At 39.2% G+C, this 24,099-nt stretch overlaps 1 protein-coding gene across 12 annotated transcripts in view; it reads left to right on the forward strand.

The window, feature by feature from the left end:
• Positions 1 to 24,099, forward strand: part of vav2 (vav 2 guanine nucleotide exchange factor) — a 195,262-nt gene that overhangs the window by 129,771 nt on the left and 41,392 nt on the right. For all 12 annotated transcript variants that reach the window (XM_081613751.1, XM_081613754.1, XM_081613759.1 and 9 more), the window contains 3 exons: positions 4,445 to 4,503; positions 12,159 to 12,227; positions 22,070 to 22,175. In XM_081613751.1, coding sequence (XP_081469877.1) covers positions 4,445 to 4,503; positions 12,159 to 12,227; positions 22,070 to 22,175 — 234 coding nt within the window. The remainder of the gene's footprint in view (positions 1 to 4,444; positions 4,504 to 12,158; positions 12,228 to 22,069; positions 22,176 to 24,099) is intronic.

Here is a 24,099-nt window from a genome sequence, read left to right on the forward strand (position 1 = left end):
GAGTTCTGGAAATCGGTGAAAATTGTTGATTGTTCCTGAAGCCTGAAAAATTAAAAATAGAAGGAACAAAACAAACCCCTGCAATAAAAACTAAACCCGGATTTTAGTCAATATTTTCCATTTACTTTGCCAACTTAAAATACTTGGCATTTTATGTGTAAATCCCTTCATTTTACAGGAATATTTTGTCTGTATTCCATGAATGCCGTGCTTGGTGTGAACTATCTACTCACGCACCCACAGGAGAGTTAAAAAGGACAGAATCAGAGACATGAAATGGCAGAGTGGGTTTGTAAATGGCAGAAAATCCTGAGGGCAGAGGGATTCAGCCGTTCCTCCTCTGTCTGTCTGTCTATTATTGATGTACATGAAGGGTTTCCTCTCTGCCATCTGCTCCCAGCGCTCCCACTCAATGCCCCATTGCTTCATGGAACCCATTTCATCAGGCTGGCAGGACCAGAGCAATGCTGCCTTATCAGCATGTTAATATTTCATAAATATGAAAGAGAACGAGGGGAGGTAGCGATGTAGGCAGGAATTGAGAAGTTGGGAGACAAAAAGATTAATCTTTTATTAACTGTACCATTTTTTTTCAATTGCTCCCTGTGAATCCATTGAGTTGTGTTTGAAAAAGAAATCATGTGATGACTGTATCAGGTTTTGTTTAGTTAGTATTGTATTTTCATTGAAGTTCTCCATTCCTAATCAGATCCCAGCCACACCCTGACGCCCAGCTGCAGCTTCGTTGTGATAATTTGTGACGATGCATATTCAGTCGATCCCTGGTTGCCACGGTGAACCGCTAGCTGCAGGTCGCTTTATTGGCTGCAGGGTGGTCACATGTGGCGTGGGCCTGGTGCCCAGCTGAGACGGTGGTCCGCTTGACCAGACATAAAAAAAAAAAGGTTGGCGTGTTTTTCCATTTGGCTTCATTTCGCTGTAAAAGCTCTTCCTAGACATGAAGTGTGACATGGAAATTGGTTTTGGGTTCAGAACTCATTGGCGGAGGCGCAGGCCTGGATGGAGGATCTGTGTGGGCTTTGGAATAAAGTAGTATAATGGTTTGGGGCGAGAGCAACTTAAGTTATCACGCTATTGTGTGACTTGTCTTTCCCATATTCCTAATGAGGTTAGAGATGCTTCTGTTTTCTCCGGCGAGCCCTGAGTTAAGAGTCCCAGGGGAGAAAGAGATAAGAAGGAAACTAATAATGTGCAGAGATCCGAAGGCTCGGACCGCATCAAAGGATCAGATTAGGAAGGGGGGGAGCTGGAGGCTGAAAGGGAAACGGAAAACACGGACCTTAAGAAGAAAGAGCAATCAAACAGATAGACCACCTCAGAGGAGAGCAGAGGCACGATGAAACACGGCGGAGGTTATACTGACTTCCTGTTCTGGATGAAAACGAGAAAAGAAAATCCATCAGTTTGTTCATTTGTCCTTCCATTCATTTGTTCATCCAACTAGTCATTCATTTGTTCAATAATTAGTTTATTTGTTGAACCATCAAATCATTAGTTTGTCCACTTGTCGTTATATTTTGCTTTTCATTCATTCATTTGTTCATCCATCTATTCATTTATCTATTCGTCCACTAATTCATCCACTTGTCTGTCCATTCGTTTGTCCATCTGTTCATTTATCTGTTCACCCGTTGATCTCTGCATCCATCCATTCACTTGTCCATTAATCCGTCTGTTAGTTTGTTTATCCATTAATTCATTTATTAATTTGTCAAGGAAGCCTAAAGCACAGCTGACCACTGTGCTTTAGGTGTCGAGTAAAGGTGTTGCACATCTTAAAGGATGCTTCACTCTCTCTGTTTCTCCAGACTTTCTGCCAGCTCACATAATCAAATTAAGAAAACTGAGTGCACGGCATATTTGAGGCTTCAAGCTCTCATGCGCTGCCAACTCCTCAAGTCTAGCAATGTGTCCAACTTCCCCGTTTCATCAGCGTCCAGGTCACGTGGCAGAAACAGCCCCTACAGCCACTAATTGTAAAACACAGTCTTCAAGAGCAAACCCCTGATGTTGAGGAAAGTTAACTTGAGCTTGGCTTCGCCCTGTAATGTGTGAACGTTACGCTAACGTGCGGCGCTGGCGTGCTGCAGTCTGGTCTTGGCAGGCTGCGCTCCTCCTGTGACCTATCTCTGGGAGGAAGCCAGTGGCTTGGCCATCCTTTGAAATGGGACCAACCTGAGCTGAAGGCAGCTGTGTTTAGAAAGAGCCACCCCAGCTGATCACACCAGGCCATATTTAATTATTAATAGCTCTTAAATGCTGGCGTTCGCTGCCGTCTGATGGTTTCTTTGACATTTTATATTTGCTGCCTTTTGGTTGATGTGATATGTGCTTTGTTTAATTCAGAAAATGGAAGATAATTCAGACTTTTTCAGCTAATAAAGTCAGTGGGGCAACGACACCATATGTGATCTCTTTATGCAGCAGGACAGGGCGGGCAGAAAGCCACAGGGAGCCTGATGGATGTGTCCTTAGACATCTTGATCATCTTTTCTCCTTCTGTGTGGCTTACAGACTCTGTACTACTCCACCCGATTAAATAAATGTTTGGTAACAGTTTATTTGAAGGGGTGTGCATAAGACTGACATGAACATGAAGGAGTCTTCATAAATGTCAGGAAGTGTCATTTGGTAAATAATCCATCCATTTCTGTGGTAAACAAATGTTTTGAAATTTGTAACTATTTCAACACCCTGATAAACTTGTCTGTCGTTCCATGTAAAGAAAAGTGACCCCACAGCATGATACTTTCACCACCATGTTTCAATGTGGGTATAATGTTTCTTAGGTTTTATGTTCTGCTGAGTTCAGGTTTGATTTCATAAAACTGTACCACATTCTCTCTTAGGGTTTGAATTTGGGTCTGGGTGTTTTTTGTTTAACAGCACGAGCTTCTTTAGATGGAGGATACTTTAAGTTCCTTTCCTTTTTACAAGATTTCTTATATTAAAAGTGGAAATATTGAGATTATCTATCATTCCCTGACATAAAAAAAGGAATTTTACACGGCTATGCACATTGTGTACCTTCAATCTAAATGATCTAATTGTATATTTACTTTGCATTGGACCCATTATATCAGCAACTTCTATTACACAAGAAAAAAAAAACTTATTAGTCTTTTGAGCAAATATCCTCTGTAATTCACCACTTAAATGTAAATGAAGACGATGAACAAACGCTCATTATAATCGCTGGTCTGGCTGATTACGTTAAACACCGTGAATGGAGAGTTTAAGGTTTTGGTCAACAGCACTTCTGTAGAAGTGCTTCACGGTCCTAAAGTGCCCAGCCTCCTATTCAGGAGAGTCATTAGCACAGGCTCAACTGGAATAATGAACACCACGGGTGCCATGTTGTCGCATTGTGTGCTTAGAGAAGAGGGACTCTGACGAGAGGTTGTGGATGACACACCTGCCTCCAAAGAGGGGCTGAGATAACAACTTTATCCTTCCTGTCAGGGAGACATCTGGCTTTGCCATGGTGTTGCAACCTGAAACACACCCAGGAGAGGGTAATGAGGCATAGGAGACGAGGTTTGTGTTGTTGCATTTGTGTGCGAGATTTCTTGCATTACCCTGCAAGCGTGCCATCTGCGGTACTCAACCACAAACCCGGCTCTGTGTGACACATGAGCGGTAATAAATCTTTACAAGGATAAAATGAACCTTTTTATGCCAAAACTGACTTTAAAATGATGGTTGTAAAATAAAAAAAACATTAAATTACGGAAATTTAAGTTGCCGGTTTATAGGTTGGTGATTCACTCTTTGAGGGTTTTATCTCCAAGGTTAACACACTTCTTTAAGTCTTTAGAGTGTATGTATCAAACTGAAGGCCCGTGGGCCAAATCCGGCCCGCCACAGCTTTTTATGTGGCCCTTTAGATTCTAGACTAAAGATTAAACGGCTTAAATATTATGCTATCAGCCAAATAAATGCAGTTTTTATCTGTTCACTGCCAAATTATATCAATCAGGATGTCATAATTAAGCTCAAATATTGCAAATTATCACCACAAATACTTTTTTTATTACAAAAAAAAATCACAAAATCCTGGAAGGACTGAAATAAGTTCAATAATATTTAATTTGAAGGATTTATTGATATCTTAACAGTTTGTGATCAGGCACAACCGGCCCTTTAAGAGCATTCAGGATCTTGATTTGCCCCAAAATGAAAATGAGTTTGTCGCCCTGGTTTAGAGTATTTAGATCTTCATCTCAATTTAATGCGCTCTTAATTAAATGGCTCATTTGCAGCATCTAGTTAATATTAAGTAACGCAAGTTCAGAAAAAATTATGGAAAAAAATCAACAAGCAGCTTTACTTTCCTGAACACATTTCCTGCTTTGCTCTTCTTACTATGAAGTCATAAAAATAGACAAATGAATAACTATTTTTCTGTTTTTGTGTGTTTCAGGTGATCTCTGCCCTGTCGAGGATCTCCCACCACAGCATTGCACAAATCAAAGGCATCAGGTAAGCGTGCGACACACAAATCACTCATTTATTGCTTCAGCCACTCCGAGAATATCAGTGTCAAGAAAAAAGCCATTGTGAAACGGCCCACCCTTATTTTATTTATAGGCACTGCATTGAAATGGATGATGCTATTAACATCTGATGCGCATTTAAAAGTCAATTTACATTTTAGGCAATTAGCAGCAGCTTTTTTCCAGCGTTATCTTTCAGGGGAAGAAATCCTCCACAATGCTGTTCCATCTGTCACTCAAATCGGCCCTGCGTCATTCTGAGTCAGATCCTTTATTAAATGAAGACTAGTCATTTTTCTTCAAGGCTCAGGGACTCTCTCTATCTTTGGCCTTCTGATCTCCTCATTCGCTCAGTCTGCTTGGAGCTTGGTGGCTCACAGGCGCCATGTAAAAAGCCATTTCATCTGGCTTAGTGATAAGTTGGTGGCGTTCACCCATTAGGAGCTGCGCCAGGAAATGAAAAGAGGGGAGAAAGAAGTGGGCGGTGGGCAAAAGAGGAGGCATGTCCCCTGTTATTAATAAAGACAAACAAAGCACGCTGACTGTGTTTGTAACAATGCAGCAAAGAGTCAAAATCAATATCTGTTTGTGAACAGTGAGAAGTTAAGTCCAAGCTTTTTACCAGTACAGCACATACAATAAGCATAATTGATTTTGTGTTATATTCAATAAATAACAATTAACAGCAACACAACGGTGAAGGTAAAAGAAATGATGACCTACAGAGCAGAGATCATCATGTTAAACTTGACAAAGAAATCCTACACTTATTGTTTTTAATACAGCACAATTTTAAATGCCCTTAGCAATATCCCTTTAAATAATTTAAACTTTGTGATTGTTAAACCTTTGGACGTACAACAGGGTTAACGGTAAAGTAAGGTAATTTTAATTAGATTAGTGCTTTACATGAATTAGAAGGAAACAAAACAACAAACCAAAAGAAAGACAATAAGGAAGAGCTACCACACATTTATTATAATAAAACATTGAATGTTGTTGATTAAATGTGAACTATTTGAAGAATTCAAAAACACTTTTCTTGCAAAAAGAGAGCAAGTTTGCATCAGCATTAATCTGACTGAGCCTCGCTCGTCTTCCAGAATAAAACCTTGGCCAACATTTTGCACACAGATTTCACATTCAAATCGTTGTCGGTTGCCATGGCAATCATTTTTTTGGTCATCCACCTTCTGAATACCGATGAATCCTGTGGCTGGATCTGCACCACGAGTGTCATCGTGGTTACACAGAGAGCCTGTCCTTCTGAAAAACAGAACAAAGGAACAAAGTTCCGAGAAGTTTCCTGCCAGGTACTTCTTTGACAAAGTGGTTTCTGAAAAATGCCTGAAAAGTTTCTGGGTGTTGCAGCAGAATCATTGTGTTAGCATAACACCCATAAGCCCACCTGCAGGTCAGGGTCGTGTACTGATTTGATCCACACCGCTAGAGATTTGGGAACTGATGCAGTGTGTGTGTGAAGGCTTTGTTGCCCAGAACAGATCTGTATATAGATGTGACTGTTGATGTTTTTGTATTAAATTTAAGATTAATGTCAATTGTGGCAGTCCAAATAATCAGAGAGTCAATAAAGTGTCCTTGAGTTGATTTATAATGTTAATAGCCAAAGGCAACAATATATCAAAAAAGGTTTTATTCACTGCGATCATGTTTGTAACAAGGCCTGAACAACAACGCAAAGCAGAAGTCTATTATTTGGTTCACTGAGACAAATCCTAGGGGAAAATCTGTTTGCATAATACGGTTTTCTTGGCCAAAATGAATGTGCCAAACGCTGGTAGCCGTGTGGTTTGCTTTGTACTTGGAGTACACAAATCACGTTGCCCCCGCCCACACTTATTGGCACCCCCGGGAGCGCTGTGGGGGATAAAAGCGCTTCAGAATAAATCACTTTTTATTGCAGCAGAGGAATCTCACACAGAAACATCTACAACCTTTTCCTCGACTGCTTTTATTTAACTTGGGGGAGGAAAAAATCCACAGGTCTCACGCTTATTAAAAACACTGCAACCAAAGTTTTTTCTATTAATGCTAACCGCAGAGCTGAAGTCAGAGTAATATATACAAAGCTGGAAACGACTGAACCTGCAACTAGGATTGAGCTTTTCAGCAGATAAACGCTGCAGTGGGTTCAGTGTAGAATAAAGGAAAAATATACATAAAAACACCTAATGACTGCGTTTAAGTACAGTGGAGAGTTCATGATGCTGTGGGCCAGTTTCTCCACCAAGAACCATAGAAACCTGGTTGAAATAATAATTCACCTCAAATAGTAAATGTTGGATTTGTCACATTAAAGCACAAATGTGTGGCACACAAGATTTAACCATAATCAATATAATAATAATCATCTTTACCTTGCCTTCAACATTTACCTTTAGTCATTGTGTTTCATTTCTTGGTTCTATTCGATTCAGTTTTGTTTTTCCGTTCTTAAGGTGTTAAATAATGCAAAGTAAGCAGAACACTTTAACGACTTTAACGTCATTTAGAAGATGTTCTCCATCTCTCCAGGGCTCAGGTCAAACATTGACCCAAACCTCTTGAATCTTTACGTTCAGAGCAGACAGCAAGTCTTGTGTTTAAAAATCGGTGGACGAAATCACTTCAGGCGTGACGATTGATCCGCCTGCTGGCTGCTGTTGGGCCTCGTTGACGCGCTGCAGCTCATCTCTGTAACGTTGGCCTTTAATTGCTTTAGTATTTGCTAAATTTTAAACGGGTCTGACTTTACAACATCCTGAAAAGTGCTCTACTAATTTAATGCAGATGAATCCGAAGAGAAGATATTTTTTTATTAAATTTTTTTCCTCTCAGGCGATAGAAAGCTTCACATTTTGAAAAGTCTGAGTCGTATCTTGTGGGGCTTTGGGTTGTTCAGTGATGTAACAAAAGATACAGTCATCACCCTTTTAAATAATAACATTTTACCACGTTTGGCAAACTGATTATTTAAAATATTTCAACAGTTTGTCCTGTAGCTACTTATTCGCTTACCATCCCGATAACCTTGGTTTTCGGCCCTCTGGCTGTGCTTTGAGTTGACCTCCTGTTTATCCGTCTCACCCACAGTATAAGCCTGTGTCACTTATTATTCATCCTCTTTCCTGCTGATTATCCTTCCTGTCCTCAGCGAACCCCACTGTAACCCTGCCCTCCATGTTCGCTGATCTCTGCTGTTTCCTCGTGTGTTCGGGGCTCTGACCTCTGACCTCAGCTTTAGCATCATGCTACGGGAACCTGAGGGTTTTGTGGTGCTCAAGGTGTCACAAGCACAAAGTTCACATGTCAACAAATGTGACTTGGATTGCCGATGGCACAACCTTGCTCATCTGGAGAGAACAAAAAAAAACAGTGATGTGACTTGTGGTGAATCCATTGGAAAAGAAACATTTTGATGAAAATTTGCAGGGTGTGGCTGCTGACTGAACAGCAACAAACTACAGTAAGAGGAAAATACTTAACAGTCAAGCAATTCAGAATTAATAAAGCAATGAACAAAATAGTTGGTGCTCTGTGGCGACCACTAGAGGGGGCAGTTAAAACAAGATGAAGAACGGGAACATGAAGAATCATAAGACCAAAAAAATAGGAGAAAGACAAAAGTAAATGAGACTAAGATGAAGTCAAAATGATAAAGACCAAGATGAAAAACTCTAAGATGACCAAGTAGAAGAAGACCTAGATGGATGAGTCCATCCATCTCATCCATCAGGACCAGCATGATCAAGTGCTGGACGAGAAAAGACGGATCAGGAGGAAGAGAACCAAGGCTAGAAGTAGGATGACTGAAACAAAGAAGATGAAGCCCAAGATTAAGAAGATCAGCTGTTGAGGATTTCCCTGGTTATTAATGACCAGAAGCAGAAAGAAGCACCAAGTGTCTTTATTATTGTTGAAAATGACCAAGCTAAGTCCTCCACAATGAACTGATCTGCACCTTTAAAGGTTTAATAATCTGTAGGCGAATCTGATTGGTTTATTCATCTTCAGTGTTGAAAGAGCACATAAGAGACCTTTAAAGTATGGTGTTCCCCAAGGGTCAATTTTAGGGCCCATTTTGTTAATCTTGTATTTACTGCCTCTTGGTAAGATTTTTCAAAAATGTAATATTTCCTTTCATTGCTTTGCAGATGACATCCAGATTTATTTGCCCCTTAAAATGCAAAATGATTCTCTTCAGCAGTTGCTAAACGGTTTAACTGAAGTTAAATTATGGATGAAAAAAAACTTTCTTCACCTCAATGAAAGCAAAACTCAAGTTCTGTTATTTGGTCAAAAACTTCAGACTACAAACCCAGATCAGATTCTTGGTTCCTTGGCTCGGTCTTATCAAACCTCTGCTAGAAATCTTGGTTTCACTTTTGACAGCTTTTTAAAGTTAGACAAACAAGTTAGTTCTGTTGTTAAATCAAATTTCTGCCACCTTCGGCTTTTAGCAAAAGTTAAATCTTACTTCTGTTTTAAGGACTTTGAAGGACTCATCCATGCCTTCATAACAACTCGCCTGGATTACTGCAACTCTTTATATACAGGGATGGATAAATCACAGATTCAGCGACTTCACTGATCCAGAACGCTGCAGCACGGCTTCTGACTGGAACCAGGAAGCATGACCATATAACACCAACTCTGGCATCTTTACACTGGCTGCCTGTTTTTTATCAAATAGATTTTAAGATTCTTTTGTTAACTTATAAAGTTTTAAATGGGTTGGCCCCCCCTTATCTTCGGGACCTTTTAAATTTCCGGTCTGTGTCCAGAACCCTACGATCAAATAATCAGTTATTACTGACATTTCCTTGGACTCGACTTAAGAGGAAAGGAGATCGAGCTTTTTCTGTTGCTGCTCCTGTTTTATGGAATAACTTACCTTTCCAGATTAGATCTGCCAACAGCCTGGATCGTTTTAAATCGCTTCTTAAAACTCATTTTTACTCTTTGGCATATGTATTGTTTTGTGCTCTGTTTTGTCATTTGTGTTGTCGTTCTTGTACAGCACTTTAGTGCAGTTTTATACCCGTTTTAAAGTGCTATATAAATAAATTTAACATTAAGAAATGTAAGCAACACCAAAATGGAAACACAATTTCATAAAGCTCTAAAGTATAAAAACAGCTAATCTATATAAATTAAAGAAAACATGCAAATCTACCTGCCAGTTTCCTTCTTCAACTGGATGCAGAGCTGAAGTCCTTCAAAACTAAAATAAAGTTGTTTGCCTGTAAATAGTCAGGAAATTGTAAAATTGACCAGAAATGTCTCTTTGGATTATAAAAGTTGTTTTAGCTGCACTGTTCAAAATGTTGTTTTGAAAATAAAAAATACTACTTGAAAAGTAGTAAAATTTTAAAAACCATATATTATTTTCATCCACAAAATTGATTTAAACCCATAACCGAATGTCAAGTTATAAAGCGTGTGAATACTTGTTATACAAGAGGCGGTCATTATAGAAAATGTAAAATTACATAAACTTATGTTTTTCAGCCTTTCAGCCTGCGTGATAAAGACGTGAACAACATGCATGTGTAAAAGCCCACAGAGCAGCGATAAATCGCCGAGTGTCGGCTCATCAGAGGGGCCTTGATGAAATTAGGAACAGAGTTCAATTACACCTGGTTGCACCATTTAGGGGAAATGAAAACTGCAGCAGTGGACATTGCTCGGCTCCACGGAGGAGCACAGGGATGATGAATGCGTGCGCGGAGCTCCACAAACTACTGTGTAATTAGATTTTGCCCTGCGGGACTCCATTAATAACTTAAAATATAATGCACACTTCATTGGAGGGGGTCATCAAATGTGGGTGTGTTATTGCACTCTGGAGGAGGCACCCTGTGCGCTTCATAACAGCGAGCGAGAGCTTGACATAAATCAGATGAGGCAGATTTCTTGGAAGCAAGACTCGTAATTAGCTTTGGAAATTACATGTTTTAATAAAGTTACCGGCTGTAAAACACGAGGAAATTGTTCCGAGAGAAGGATTTAGAAAAGACAGATGAGACTTCAGGACGCGTTTGTTTGCGTGAGGCTGCTGACCTTTGATTATCTCGCCCAGCGTTCATTAGTTCGATGACTGACCCGGGCTTTCGGTGTGATTGTTGCTTTAATTAAGCAGAGGCTGATTACTGATGTCACAATCACACGCGAGGCATGAAATCCACAGCTAGAGTCCAGTTTACCCACTTACATTTAGACATAAAGTGGAGCAATTAGCCGCTAACCACTGCCTCTTTGGAGAGACGCACACCACAGGGAAGTGTGTGAGTCATTTGATCATATCTTGGGATTAAATACAGTAAAAAGGGTTTAAAAGCAGAGAGCTAACACAGAGGAGAGTGCTTTCACTTTGAAGGTCTTGTCTGTGACACTAAACTGTCGCCATATTGGCTCCAGGCTAACTTGTCTGTCTAGACAGCGACATGACATGCACAAATTATTATTTTATTTCTCTTTGGTCTCTTATTGTCAGCATAAACGTTGAATGTTTCCACATTTCTCAGATTAAAACCACAAAACTTGATGTGTTTTACTGGGATTGTGATAGACAACATAAAGAACAATATTGATAAATTCTTATTAATGATTCTTAAAGGCTTCAAAAACTTAAAATATGACTTGACTGATGATCAAGTAGTATACAAATTGTAATCACACTTCTTCATGTAGTTGGTGTCCAAAAGACGCCTGTTTCTTTTCCTAAAAGAATTTGTAAATTGTTTTTTCATGCCACTTTTAAATAAATACGATAAAATGTCAGGATCAAATTCTCCATCGCCCATCTCTACTTTGTGGCATAATACCCTAGACTGTCATTTAACTGAGAATGCTGCAGCAGTGTAGATTACAAGGCTTTCAGAAGTAATTTATTAGGCCTTAATGTGCAGCTCTTGGAGAGAAATGGCATCATTAACCCCTTTGAAATCCAATCCTACACTTCCAACTAAAAGCTTCCAGAAATCTGACATCACTAACACCAGTTTGGATAAATTTACCCAGATAAACAAGGTAAGCAGCAGCCTTCTTGGAGTGTTTGTCGAAATTAGGGATTCAAAGCAGACGATCCTCACGAAACACGAATCTCAGCACAACGTTTTATTTATTTGTTGGGTTTTTGTGTCCAGCTTGTCTCACACCAGGACAGTTTGTTTTCTGCGAGCGCTGAAGGTCACGCCCCGCAGAAAGAAGTTTTTATTTTGCTTGCGTTGTCCCTGAAGACTGTTGAGCGATGGTCGAAATCCTGAATGGATTTCTCCGACTCCTGCCCATCAATCTGGAAGGAGGAGGAGAGAAAAAAACAGCCAGCTTCCCTGCCTTGAATTCCTAGTAGTAAAGTTGGTTCTCGGAGGACGGCGGGCTCCTTATCTGTCAGCAGCAGCGTTTTGATGTGTTTTGACAACGTTGTTTGTGACTGATGGGGGTCCCTCGGTTGAATAGTCCCTGCTGTTTAGCTGCTGAAGTGATGGAGCGAGGAGCGACAAGCTGACAGATGGAACACCAAGTTTCCCAACTGGTTATTTTTCTACCTGAGACAGAGCGTCGTGTTTATGTGGGTGTGTGTCGATAAAGTGTTTTGTAACCATCTCTGGATGTGTGTGTGCTCTGTTTGTGCATCAGGCCCTTCCCGTCCGAGGACACCGCTCTGAATGAGGATGATGTGTACCGGAGCCTGGAGGAGCTGGCAGAGTAAGTGTGCATTCTACCAAAAACACCCAAACTGACTTTCTTAGTCACCCAGTTGGGCGTTCCAGTAATTCTCTGGAGGCTTCCGCTAACCTTAATCTTTTTCGAACATTTTTTTGTCATTTTAAACAAGCAAATCTAAACCCCAAGGGGAAACGGATGTAAGTTATTTTGTTTCTAAGAAAGCACACAAGCAAGTTCACAGCAGTGTTGTTTTTTTTCTCTCTTACCTAATTTTTCTGTTTCAGGAATGTGTACAAATACAGTATGTTATCATGCACTGCACACTGTCAGTCTCTGACATGTACTCAGAAAAAGCTGTTACTGTTTAGGGTCACTTAGTGTAACCAAAACGATGAGAGCTCTTTGGGTGTCCTTCAGCATTTTCTGAAATGTTGTACGATTCTTCCTGACAGAGCTGGTGCAGCTGAGTTTGATCAAAAACACTTTCTTTAGCTTTTTCTGGGACTGAAATCAGAGCTTTTACATCTTAATACGTTTGAATAGAAAGATGATTAAAATTATTTTTTTTAATGATTTGTTTGGCATTAAGTAAATAATTCAGCTTTAATTAAATGTTAAAACATTTTCAGCATTTGTTCAGACCTGCTGTAAACTCAAACCTTGAAATAATTCAATCTTAAATAGATGCTTTAAACCAACAACGAAAAAAAAAAATTTGGCCTTTATTTTTATATACATTTACGTCTTCCATATTATTGACACCTTTAATTCCCACAAAAAAATAAAACTAACTATAATGTGTCAAATTTTGGATTTCTTAAAAACTTAAAATCTTCTGGTTCGTGTTGATAGAAATAGAAAAGAGCTGCTGACCTATAACTTTCTATTAATACAGTCAAGGCAGCAGCTTCAAACTTTAACACAGGAACTCTGATAAACAAGTAATTGGCAGCAAAAGATTTAGGATTTTATGAAAGGTAAAAAAAAAAAGACAAAGCTTTTGGATTTACAGGGTGGCTATACTTGTGGATTGTGTTGCATTTTAACAAAACCCTCATTCAGATAAATTAGGTACAACGTCGGATTTTTCATTATGGGTCTAATAAGCAAAGAAGTCGTCAGCTCTACCGCTCAGTTAGTCGTGGTGTACCTCAGGGCTCTAACACAGGCCCTTTCTTTTCTTATTACCAGTACTTAGGGAACATTGTCTTAACTAGCAAGGAATCAGATAAACCTTGTTAAATTGAACGACATTTGAAAATTAAAACTCCTTAGATCCATTTTTCAGATCCAAGGATCCCAGTGCAAACATATCACATAACTAGCGATGCTTGAAGTCAAGTTGTGATTGTCACTTTTCCCCATATGTGTTAATCACCTAATTACATAAGCGAAGAGCACTCTTCCACGTCGTCTGTTGCGATGGCGACACCAGCTCTGCTCTGCTCTGTAGTTTTTAGTTTTTTTCAGGCTTGGCTGCCTCTCTGAAAGCGTCTGTGGCCGGCTGCTTGGATTCGGTACACAGTGGTTTGGTTTTCCTGTGTGTGAGAGGGATTTGTAGGCTCTGAGGCTGGTGACAGCAGCTGCTTGACTCAGATTAATGGAGATTAATTAGCCAACCGCTCTGAGATGGGTGTCGTTCATCATGGAGCGATAGGGAGAAAGCACATCATGCAAACTATAGATATAGATATATCCCTCCTGAATGCATGATTGGGATGAACTGTGTAGGATGATGCAGGCTGAGGAGGATATGAGATGCTGCCAAGCAGGGTAATGCTGGATTAGGGTGCAAATACTGTATGCAGGGTGACTGCATGAAATAAGACTCAAATTAGTCTCATATTTTAGGTGATGATAGCCTGATATATAAACCATGATTATCTGTTTTATATTTAAATGATATTGGTTTCATTTATTAATCTACAATGCATTTGGGAAGGGCAGTAATAATAAAAATGAGCCTGAAAGCAGCAGACGCACAAGGATAGTTTTGCAAAAGTATTCATACCTCTTAAAATTGGTGCCAGCGACACAATTTAATGTTATATTCTGAGTTTTATGTCATTAACTGGAGCATGCAGTTAAAGAGGCTACATGCTGAAACAACAAACTTGGAGCAGTAATTAAGCCAAAACTGTTAAAAAAATATATAGATTTTCACTTAATAAATACTTCATTGTCTATAAATATATTCTACCCAGAAATCCTCAAGTGCAAGTTTCAGCTTCATCTGGTTTAAATACGACAGAAACCAAAATCTTCTTCTAAGCACCTTTTCTATAAATAATCAAATGTACACTGAAGTACAATAAAATGTTTATTTTCTTTCTTTATAATGAAATTGAATTATTTGCTTGTTTGCATTTTGTTATGCATGTCTAACATTGAATTTAAAAAAAAGGTTTAAATGGTTTAAAAAAAAACCTCAAGTGTGAAGTTTTTATTATCCAATTAATCATCAGAATAATTGATATAATAATCAATTTCAAAAATAATCATTGGTTGCAGCCGTAGTTTAGGTCAAAATATTTCCAGGGGTTAAAACGGCCCAGTCAAAGTCCAGATCATCAATGTCTTGAAACTAGAATAGAATTTCTAAGAATATAAATCATTTCAGTCCCTAACTTACTGCAGGTGTAATTATTGACTTTATTGCTTATTTATTTATAATAATAAACAATTTGAAGCCACCGTGTGTCATTTTGTTACAGGTTTCTTGTTCCAGAATCATGAATTTTGGTTAATTTGCCCACCTGACTGGACATTAGTTGAGAGTTTGTACATGGACAGTTGCTGCCTCATGACAAAAACTTAAAAAGCTGCATCAACAAAATAAGAAGTCAGTGTATAAATGACTTCTGAGCAGGAGACAGACTTGCCATCCTGTAGGGAAGGTTATATCGGTGTTTAACATCTAGAATCTATTCTACACATTGATTGAAATTAACCTTAGTACCCAAAGCAGCAGCTTCACTGAGTCAGAGGTTCGAGTTCTTTGTTTTCTTAAGTGGTCAGGGATGTCACCAAGCTAAGGTCTGTGTGTGACCTTTACTGTAGGAGCAGAGGGCAGGTCTTATTAAATTAATCATTCCCTTCCACCGTATGGCTGCACTTGACCTTTTACGAGGAACATTTTGTCTCACCAATAGACAGGAGGATAATTGATTCATCAGCAGGTCCTCCACTTAATGCAGTAGGACACGCTTAGCACATAGGTCATGCTAGCAATAGCCCCGCTCTCAAAGACGTATTAATTAGCCTGAAATATTGATGCATGGTGTGATTTATGATGGCTCCATGACTGAACTGCAAAAAATGGATGATGGGGACAATAATCATCTTTCCACAGTAATAACAGTCATGTTTTATCGATGCAAAGCCAATCTGTTTCCCGTAGGAGGAAACCTCTGCACAGGGAGAACATGTGGAGTCGTAAAAAACACGAGTGCGAAAGATATAAAACAGCAATATTGCCACCACAAATTTTGATTGTAAATAACAAAAGCCAGTGGGGAAAGTGCAATAATAATTTTATGGCAAAGCTAAGAAACTCCTGAAACTGGTGAGTAACATGGGGGTAAAAAAAAAAAAAGAAATAGAAACCAACTGCTGGATGATGTCGATGGATGGACGGACATTTTCAGCAACAAGGCAGTTCAAAGCACTTTAAATGACTTAGAAGGAAACGGAAACAAAACAACAAACCAAAAGGAAAAGAAAAAGGTAACAAAAAGACAAAAGTACTACACAAGTTAAGCTTCTCTAGATCTAAAGTTTGTTCTCGATTAGTAATAAGAATGAGTGAAAAACGAGCGTGAAAAGCAGCTTTTAGGGATGTGTTCATATTCAATAGAGCTCCAGCAGTTACAGCTAATGGGAGCTTCATTGACTTTTTGCAGAGCCGCATTGATTAAGAGTGATGAAGACTGTCTGCCAACATCGTGCCTTTCCGCTGTCCATTTCATCTTATTATACAAGAGAACAGGGGATAAAAACCACTGATGACCAGACGGTTTCAAGCTTCTGATCATTTCAACTCAATATTCAACTCTTAAAACTTGTAGCTGTTTCAAGGTCTCAGGCTCATCTCCTGGTGTTCAGTCACATCAATACAGGACTAAATATTGAAGGTTTAAACATCGGAAACCCCATTTACGACGTTGAGTAACGATGTTCCTAGTGTAGACTCCTGAAGTAACAAGTGTATATTCTTATCACTGCACTTCATTAGATTTTACAAAAAGATTTTAAAGAATTATTGTTCAAATTTATTCAAAATTATCCATATGTACAAATACAACACTGCACTGAACCCCATTGAAAACCTGCAGGTTATTCCACCAAACATTGATTTCTGAGTTAAAAACATTAGTGTTGTTGTTTCTAAATGAATATCAACTTGTTTTCTTTGCATTATTTGAGGTCTGAAAGCTCTGCATTTTTTTCGTTATTTTGAAAATTTCTCATTTTTTTGCAAATAAATACTAAATTGTTACGTAGAATTTCAGAGACATGTTGTCAGTAGTTGATAGAATAAAATAACAATGTTAATTTTACTCAAACATAGACCTATAAAGAGTAAAATCAGAGAAACTGGTCATTTTCCTTGATTGAGTTTCCTGTGTTTTGTCCAGCTAATGTGACTTTAGATAATCTGAGGGATTTTCAGAAACAGAAATTACTACTCATATCCTTATAGTTTTAAAATCTGATCCTACACCCTTAGAAAGTACAATGCAGTGCTGGGACTCTTGATGTGGACTTGCTTGATGTTTTGTGAAGTCTTCTTGCTAAGAATTGGTCCTGTGTGAGTAATCTACATCCAGCAGCTTATCCTGAAGCTACGAACACAAGAGATTGTGTTGTGCTTGACTGAGTATCATTTAAAGGTTAAGTACAAGTCACTTGAGTTGTTGGAGTATTTCCATATTGCGCACGCTGCTGCGTTGGCTGAACTCATGTCGAGTGAGGTTGATTGAGGCCTGCAGCCATCATTAGGAGCTCACCTGAAAGCAGCAGACGTAAAGTGGATGGTTTGGATGTTCCGTAGCGCCGGCATGTAAATGTTTGAGTCACGCTGCTTGCGTGCTGCTACCCGGTATCTGTTTCTTCGTCTAATTGAGGTCTCGGAGGTTAATGCGCCGACCCTGGTCCTTACCTCTTCCCTCTGGCGTCCAGATGATCACCTCGCTTTACTCCCAGGTCCTCCCCCGTCTGGAACGACTCCATCCTGAGGTTGACAAAGCATGAAATGGGGAGGATCTGGCACAGTTGCCAGGGGAGTTATTTCCTTTGCGAAAGGCACACATAGATTTCCATTCCCAAACATGGACTGTCACAACCTCTTTGTGTCATCTTTAGCACTTTATTTTGGTGTGTTTTTCCCCTGGGCAGGCAAAAAAAAAAGTTAATAGCTTGTAAAATAGGAAAGTTACATAATTTGTGATTTGTTCTTCTTTTTTGCCCGGTGTTTGCGCAGTGTTTAGACATAAATATTATTATATATTAATATTTCTCTTTTGGTTATGATTGTTAATGGTTTTTGTGACATTTTGCTTGTTGTTTACACTGTATTTATTGCATTTATATATTTTAGTTAGTGGGTTATTCCTGACTCCCTCTATTTGATTGTTTTCCTCTTCATTTCTAAAAACAGCAGTAACACTGGTGTTAATAACAGCTTCAACTGATGGTAACCTATTTGTATTATTGAACTCAAACAAAAGGGGGATCCTGCAAACGTGAACAGTAGAAAGAAATGTCTCTATGGAAGAAATAAAATAATGTAGCTGATTAAAAATGGCATTAATTGCTGATAAATTGTCAGCCGTTTAGTTTAATGCAGTCTGGTTTTGAGGAAATCTATCTCTGAATGCGTTTATTGACCTTCGAAGCAGAAGAAGCGCTACAGCAGCAGGCGACCTGGCTAATTAAAAACTGAGACTCCAGAAACACCAGTATTGGACTTTTACTGTTTGGAAAAACAATTCCTGTTCTGATGAATCTTGATTTTAGATGGTGGGGTTTGAAGTAAACGACACAAAGGCCAGGATTCATCATCAGTATCAAAGACCAAACATCTCAAAGTGGTTGAACGCGACAGTGACTTCATTGTGCTACAGTATTTTTTTTTTTAATTGCTGGAGATGTTATTCTCTTGTATAAAGCAATAATAAAAAGAGCTTGTCACAAAAAACGATTAAATGAAATACAAATACCATCCATATTTTAAAATTCAATCTTTGCAAACTTTTGTTTTTCATTTAGTGGCATGAGCTGCTTTACTCTTTGCATACTCTCCTACACATTTTTACCAAAACCTGCCTTTTATAACTCAAAAAACCTAAATGCTATATGCTTTTTTGATTTGCAAAAACCTGAGCTGTGTCAAACATATGCACTGTAGCTCTCATACAGTGAATCATTGTCCATTCCTCCTCCTCACTGATGCAGCTCTATGTCATTGTAAGCCTGCAGCACTGACTAAACCGATTGCATGCAAACGCGCTGGACACCCTCTGGCTTGTCATTGTTTTATCAGACAGAAAATTAGACCCTAATTCATGAGCCCTGAGGCCCTTTCCTTCCCACTCTGTGTCCCACCGATGCATTTTCATGCTAAGACATGCAAAAACACACACCTACACACACAAACGTGCCCACATGCGTGCATGTGAATTATTTATAAGTGCTCACAAAAGCCCAACAGAAAAAAACAGTTGTGGAAATTCTTCCTTTACAATGTTCCTCTTGTACAGATAAATCTTTGTTTTTTTTTTCTCTTCCTCATATCATAACATATTTGCACACATTATGCAGTATGTAGGACGTCTCTACAAATTTAGCGCTGCTACATTCACAGCGCTCTTCTTGTTGCGTCGGTTTTTCTGGAAATGTGATTACCCACTTGGTTTGCAACGGTTCTCAAAAAACTCTAATGTTACAACAAAAAACCTCAACATATTGCTTAATGTAATAAACCAGAGCAGAGTAGCGCAACATTTTAGAGCAAGAAAACTTAATCAAATGTTTTACAACTGGAAACTAGTGTAAACTGCATTTAGCCCACTTTATTTGTGGTGCAGGAAACACAGTAACAGGTTCACTGGTCAAGTGATTACCAAATTTAATTTACATGAACTGAATGCAAAACCGGCTGCACAGTGGCGCAGTTGGTAGAGCTGTTGCCTTGCAGCAAGAAGGTTCTGGGTGCGATTCCCGGCCCCGGTCTTTCTGCATGGAGTTTGCATGTTCTCCATGTGCATGGTGGGTTTTCTCCATCCAAAAACATGACTGTCAGGTTAATTGGCCTCTCCAAAATTGCACCTAGGTGTGAATATGTGTGTGCATGGTTGTGTGTCCTGTGTGTCTCTGTGTCGCCCTGTGACAGACTGGTGACCTGTCCAGGGTGACCTCGCCTCTCACCCGGAACGTTAACTGGAGATAGGCACCAGTAACCCTCCCGACCCCACTGAGGGAGAAGGGTGTAAAGAAAATGGATGGAAAACTGACATTATGCATCACCACAAACACTTTGTCTCTACAGTGAAGCACAACATTTGAATTGATTAGAACAGGTACAACACTGAACAATACAACCAGATCTACACTGTAAGAGTTTGGATGAGTGATATTGTTTTCCTTAAACTCTAAAAGTTGTGGAAACCTTTGCAAGATGCTCTGCATCAAACATAAAACCCTGTGGAACACGACAGAGGCTCGGTAAAAGTAAATTTTTTAAATAAAAGAGGTAATAAAGTCTAAATTCAGGTGGATTAGGAAGCGTTTGAACGAAACAACCAATCGACATTCATATTTTAAGATCATATCCAAGCATCGCTAGTGATCTTCAGTGTCATTAACAAGCTGATTGAAAATGAACTGATGATGAAATTACTAACTGAAAAGATGAAGAAAGACATGAAAAATCGATAAAGATGCTGCAGATGCATAACTACCAGTGCACATGAAGACATATTCAAGAATAAAGCAGAAGCAAGTCGATATCGACTGTCTTAATCTTTATGTATTTTTATTTTATTGAGCTATATTTCATTATCATATCCTACTGTATAAAACAGCACTTAGTCTCAAATTTCTCCTCCATGTTCTCCCAGGAGAACCTGCCTCTCTCAGATCTCTCCACAGGTCAAAAATATGTCCATAACCCCCTGCGGATAATAGAGCAAAATTAAGTTGAGAGTGTGCCTCAGCGTAACCTCTGTGCCATCCAGCGTCTGTGAGAGTGGCCCTGTAGTCCCACCGCTGGGAGAGGACATGCTGATAGGACAGCAGGAGCTGGGTACTGTCCTCCCACGCTGCAGCCTCGTCAGTATTCAATTTGAGCCGCTTTGGCTTAATGAAAAAAGAAGCAGCGCATTACTGAGAGTGAACTGAGACACCCCAATTAAAACTTCAAACCGGCGTCACTTGAGCATCATTGCAAAGCTGAGTTTTTGATTGAGGGCAGATGTGTCTGCTCTTCTTCTCCTTATCCTCGTGTTTGTACAGACAGTGAGAGGAGGATTGTTGTAGCTCTGAAAGCAGAGGAAGGTCGTCACCTGGAACCAGTTCTGGAGAATCAAACAACATAAACCCACGACTTACAGACCGCCTTAGTAACCCGGTGCTGCCGTTCTCCTCATGATGTTTTCAACATTTACCACAGTGTCGATGCAGGCAGTCGCTATTCCTAATGAGACATCGTTTTAAAGCTACAGTTAGCATGACATGATTAGCATGCTAACATAGCAGACGCTACATCAGAAGAAACCTTAAGAATTACCAGCCTGTTGTTCTTGTGTAAGCATTTTACATCTTCTAATAATGAAAACAATAGAAATAGAATATATACACAGTGGAAATTGTGTTAGCTAGCACTACCTCAGAAGCTAGCATCCACCATCTTCCTCATCTGCCCCCTTGGAGGTACAGCCAGTTAGCGCCAGGGAAACTGAATGACTCTTCTGGATTTGCTCCTTTGCAAACACCAACTGGTAGCATCCCACGGCACCAGGGTATATCAGATACTTACCCAGCATTGTCTCCAGGATAATATCCATATGATTTACCAAAAAATAAATAAAATCTACGAATAGGCTAAATTTCCATCTAATCGTAATTTGTAAATACTGAATTAACTTTAAATAAAAGCCCTGATTTCATACATTTTTGGGTAAATACTTAGAAGCTGTAAATCTGTGGCGTTTTAAAAAAAGTTAAAGATACTGTGAACCAATCCTAAACCTTCAGCACAGAAGAAACAAGGTGGATGTTTGCTGAGGCTAAACTTGTGACTCAAGTTAGAAAACTTAATAATCACCAAAGAATTGTGAATTCATGAGAAATTAAACTAGGAGATTGGATTTACACACTTAAAAACATTTGTGGCATCAAACATAAAAACCATCATTCATTCCTTTCAAATATAATTTTTTTTTTTTTTGGGCGGGGGGCGGGGGGGGACTTTGGAAGAGATTTGCATCTTCTCTTAAAGTCCCTTTTCTTTGCAATAACTACACCTGCAGTGCAAGGCAAGGCACAGCGTAATCTCCGACAGCATGAGGAGCAGCAGCCGTTGCTCTCCACAGCAACTGTCTTTGCTCTGTTGGCTTCTGGCCTAATTAAAGGTCAGTTAGCTAGCTGGGTGCCAAAACAATATAAACAGATTCAAGGGAAACGCCACATGGGAGCCCAACACTTCGGAGGGGTTTGTAAATGCTGGGTGCTGCGTCCTCTTCCTCGGAAACAAAATCATTAAAGAAATTAAAATCACGTCGCCCCTCTGGCCCTCATGTGTAAAAGATAATGAGATGGCTCTGATTTGACAGCCCAGGGTGTGTTGGCTGTCTTAAAGTTTTACTTTTCCCTCTCCTCAGTGAACATGACCTGGGCGAGGATGACATCTACGACTGCGTGCCGTGTGAGGACGACGGCGACGACATTTATGAGGACATCATTAAGGTGGAAGTACGACAACCCATGGTGAGATCTTTGTGTAATCAGCTGCTGGTTACCTGATGCATGTTTTCACATAAGATTTCCAGCATCGTCAGCATGCACGACTAGAAGACAAAAAATAATCTTTGGAGAAAAAAGAAGCCAAGGCAATTAACTGTAACATGTAACGCGTGCTGACCAGTTGATATCTCTTTGCCGGGATCATAAAAACGGACAGCCAGTCTTCATCATGGGCTTAATTAGCTGCAGAACCACAAAGGGCTTGATGAGCTAATAGATCTAGACTTTTCCTTTGCATAACCAATTAGTCCTGGTTTTAAATCTTAAAATGAATGTATCTTTAAGTGCTGCACTAATCCTAGAAGCTGAAGGGGGGGAGGAGGGAATCAGCTTTTAACTAAAGTACAACTTAATACGTGAGGAAAAGAAGTAATTATTTTTAAAATATATGGAGAATTTTATAAAGAAGTCTAAATTTTTTATGAATTTTTAAAAAAGAGTTATTTTATAGTATAACACTGAGGCAGAATGCATTGTAAGTAAATGGACTGCTGGGTTGGACTTGGAACCTTATAACTGTTTGTTATTCTAGTATTTAAATCACTGATTAACAGTGTAAGTCAGGCAGAAGGTTCTCAAAACTATTTAGGAGCCGGTCTTTCTTTTCTCTACACAAAACCATGCCGTGCGGCTTTTGCTAAGCTTTACTAGAAGTTTAACTGGAACTTCCTGCTTTGGTTAGTTCAGGTTAAGATTATGGATTTTGGTTACTAGCTCTCTACATGAGTGTGGCATGTAAAAATAAAAACGAAGTATGTGGAAAAGCATCTCAAGCCTGTAGTTAAGCCTTTAGTAATGCTGTGGGCCTGTTTCCCTTTTAAACCAGCAAGAAGCTTTTTAAACCTCTTTCTAGAAATAGGAGAATACAGAATAAAGTTCATTTTTGTGTTTTCAGGAGGACAACAGAGAAATCGTTCTTTGTTTTGTTTTACCCTAAAGCTCTCTTTTTCTGTTGCTATTGGTAAAATTAAAGGTTGAATTTTCATAAAATATTCTGTGTGAACTTATGCTACTGCAGTAAAAGTTTATTTTAAGACTTTTGACACATTTCCAGCATAATTGACTGTAAATGTAAACAGCTCTGTGTGTTTTCAGGCACATTATCTTTAAACTGTGGCAATCTGTGAACTACACGATTTCTTTCCTCCCTGTGAATTTATCGTTTTCAACCTGCTGCTGACATTAATTAGAAGAAAGCATAAACACACAACCAGAGTGGGATGACAGCATGTCTGATGTCTTAACTCCTGTAGCGTTTTCTTTTACTTTGACTTGTATCATCATCAGTTCAGAAATGATTCATAAACAGTAGGAATATGAGCTCGTGCTGCATTCTTGAGCCTCGGTTTCACACAGACCTCGTAATGATTGTGAGTAAGAAACCAGTAGATTGAAACCTCCACAGACGACTTTGACTGCGTTTTTGTTTTGCTTTATTTTTTTTTTCCATTTGGGTGAAATCCCGTTTTCCATTATGGCTCTACCTTGCAAATGTATTCACAAACCCTGATTTTTTTTTTTTTTTTAACATTTTGTCACATTATAACCACAAACCTTAATGTCAGACACAACTACACAGTATGTTGGATTTTTCTTAAGTGGAGAGAAAGTTATAGGTTCGTTGTGAGATTTTCTAATAACCCTCCTTTAACTAGTACCCTCAAATTAAATCCAGTGTAAGCCTCAAGACGTCACCTCATTAGCAGACAGAGTGCATCTGTGTGTGATTTAGTCTCTAGCAGTTTCATGAAGGCGTCAGAGGTTTATTAGAGAACATTTGTAAACAAACATCATCACCATGAAGGCCAAGGAACACAGCGAGACACGTCAACGTTCAGAGAAAGTGACTCACATCCTGCAGTTGTTCTTGTGAAAAGACAAAATGCTT

Source organism: Poecilia reticulata, chromosome 12, assembly GCF_904066995.2.
Source record: "Poecilia reticulata chromosome 12, P_reticulata-male-v2, whole genome shotgun sequence".
Lineage (NCBI taxonomy): Eukaryota > Metazoa > Chordata > Actinopteri > Cyprinodontiformes > Poeciliidae > Poecilia > Poecilia reticulata.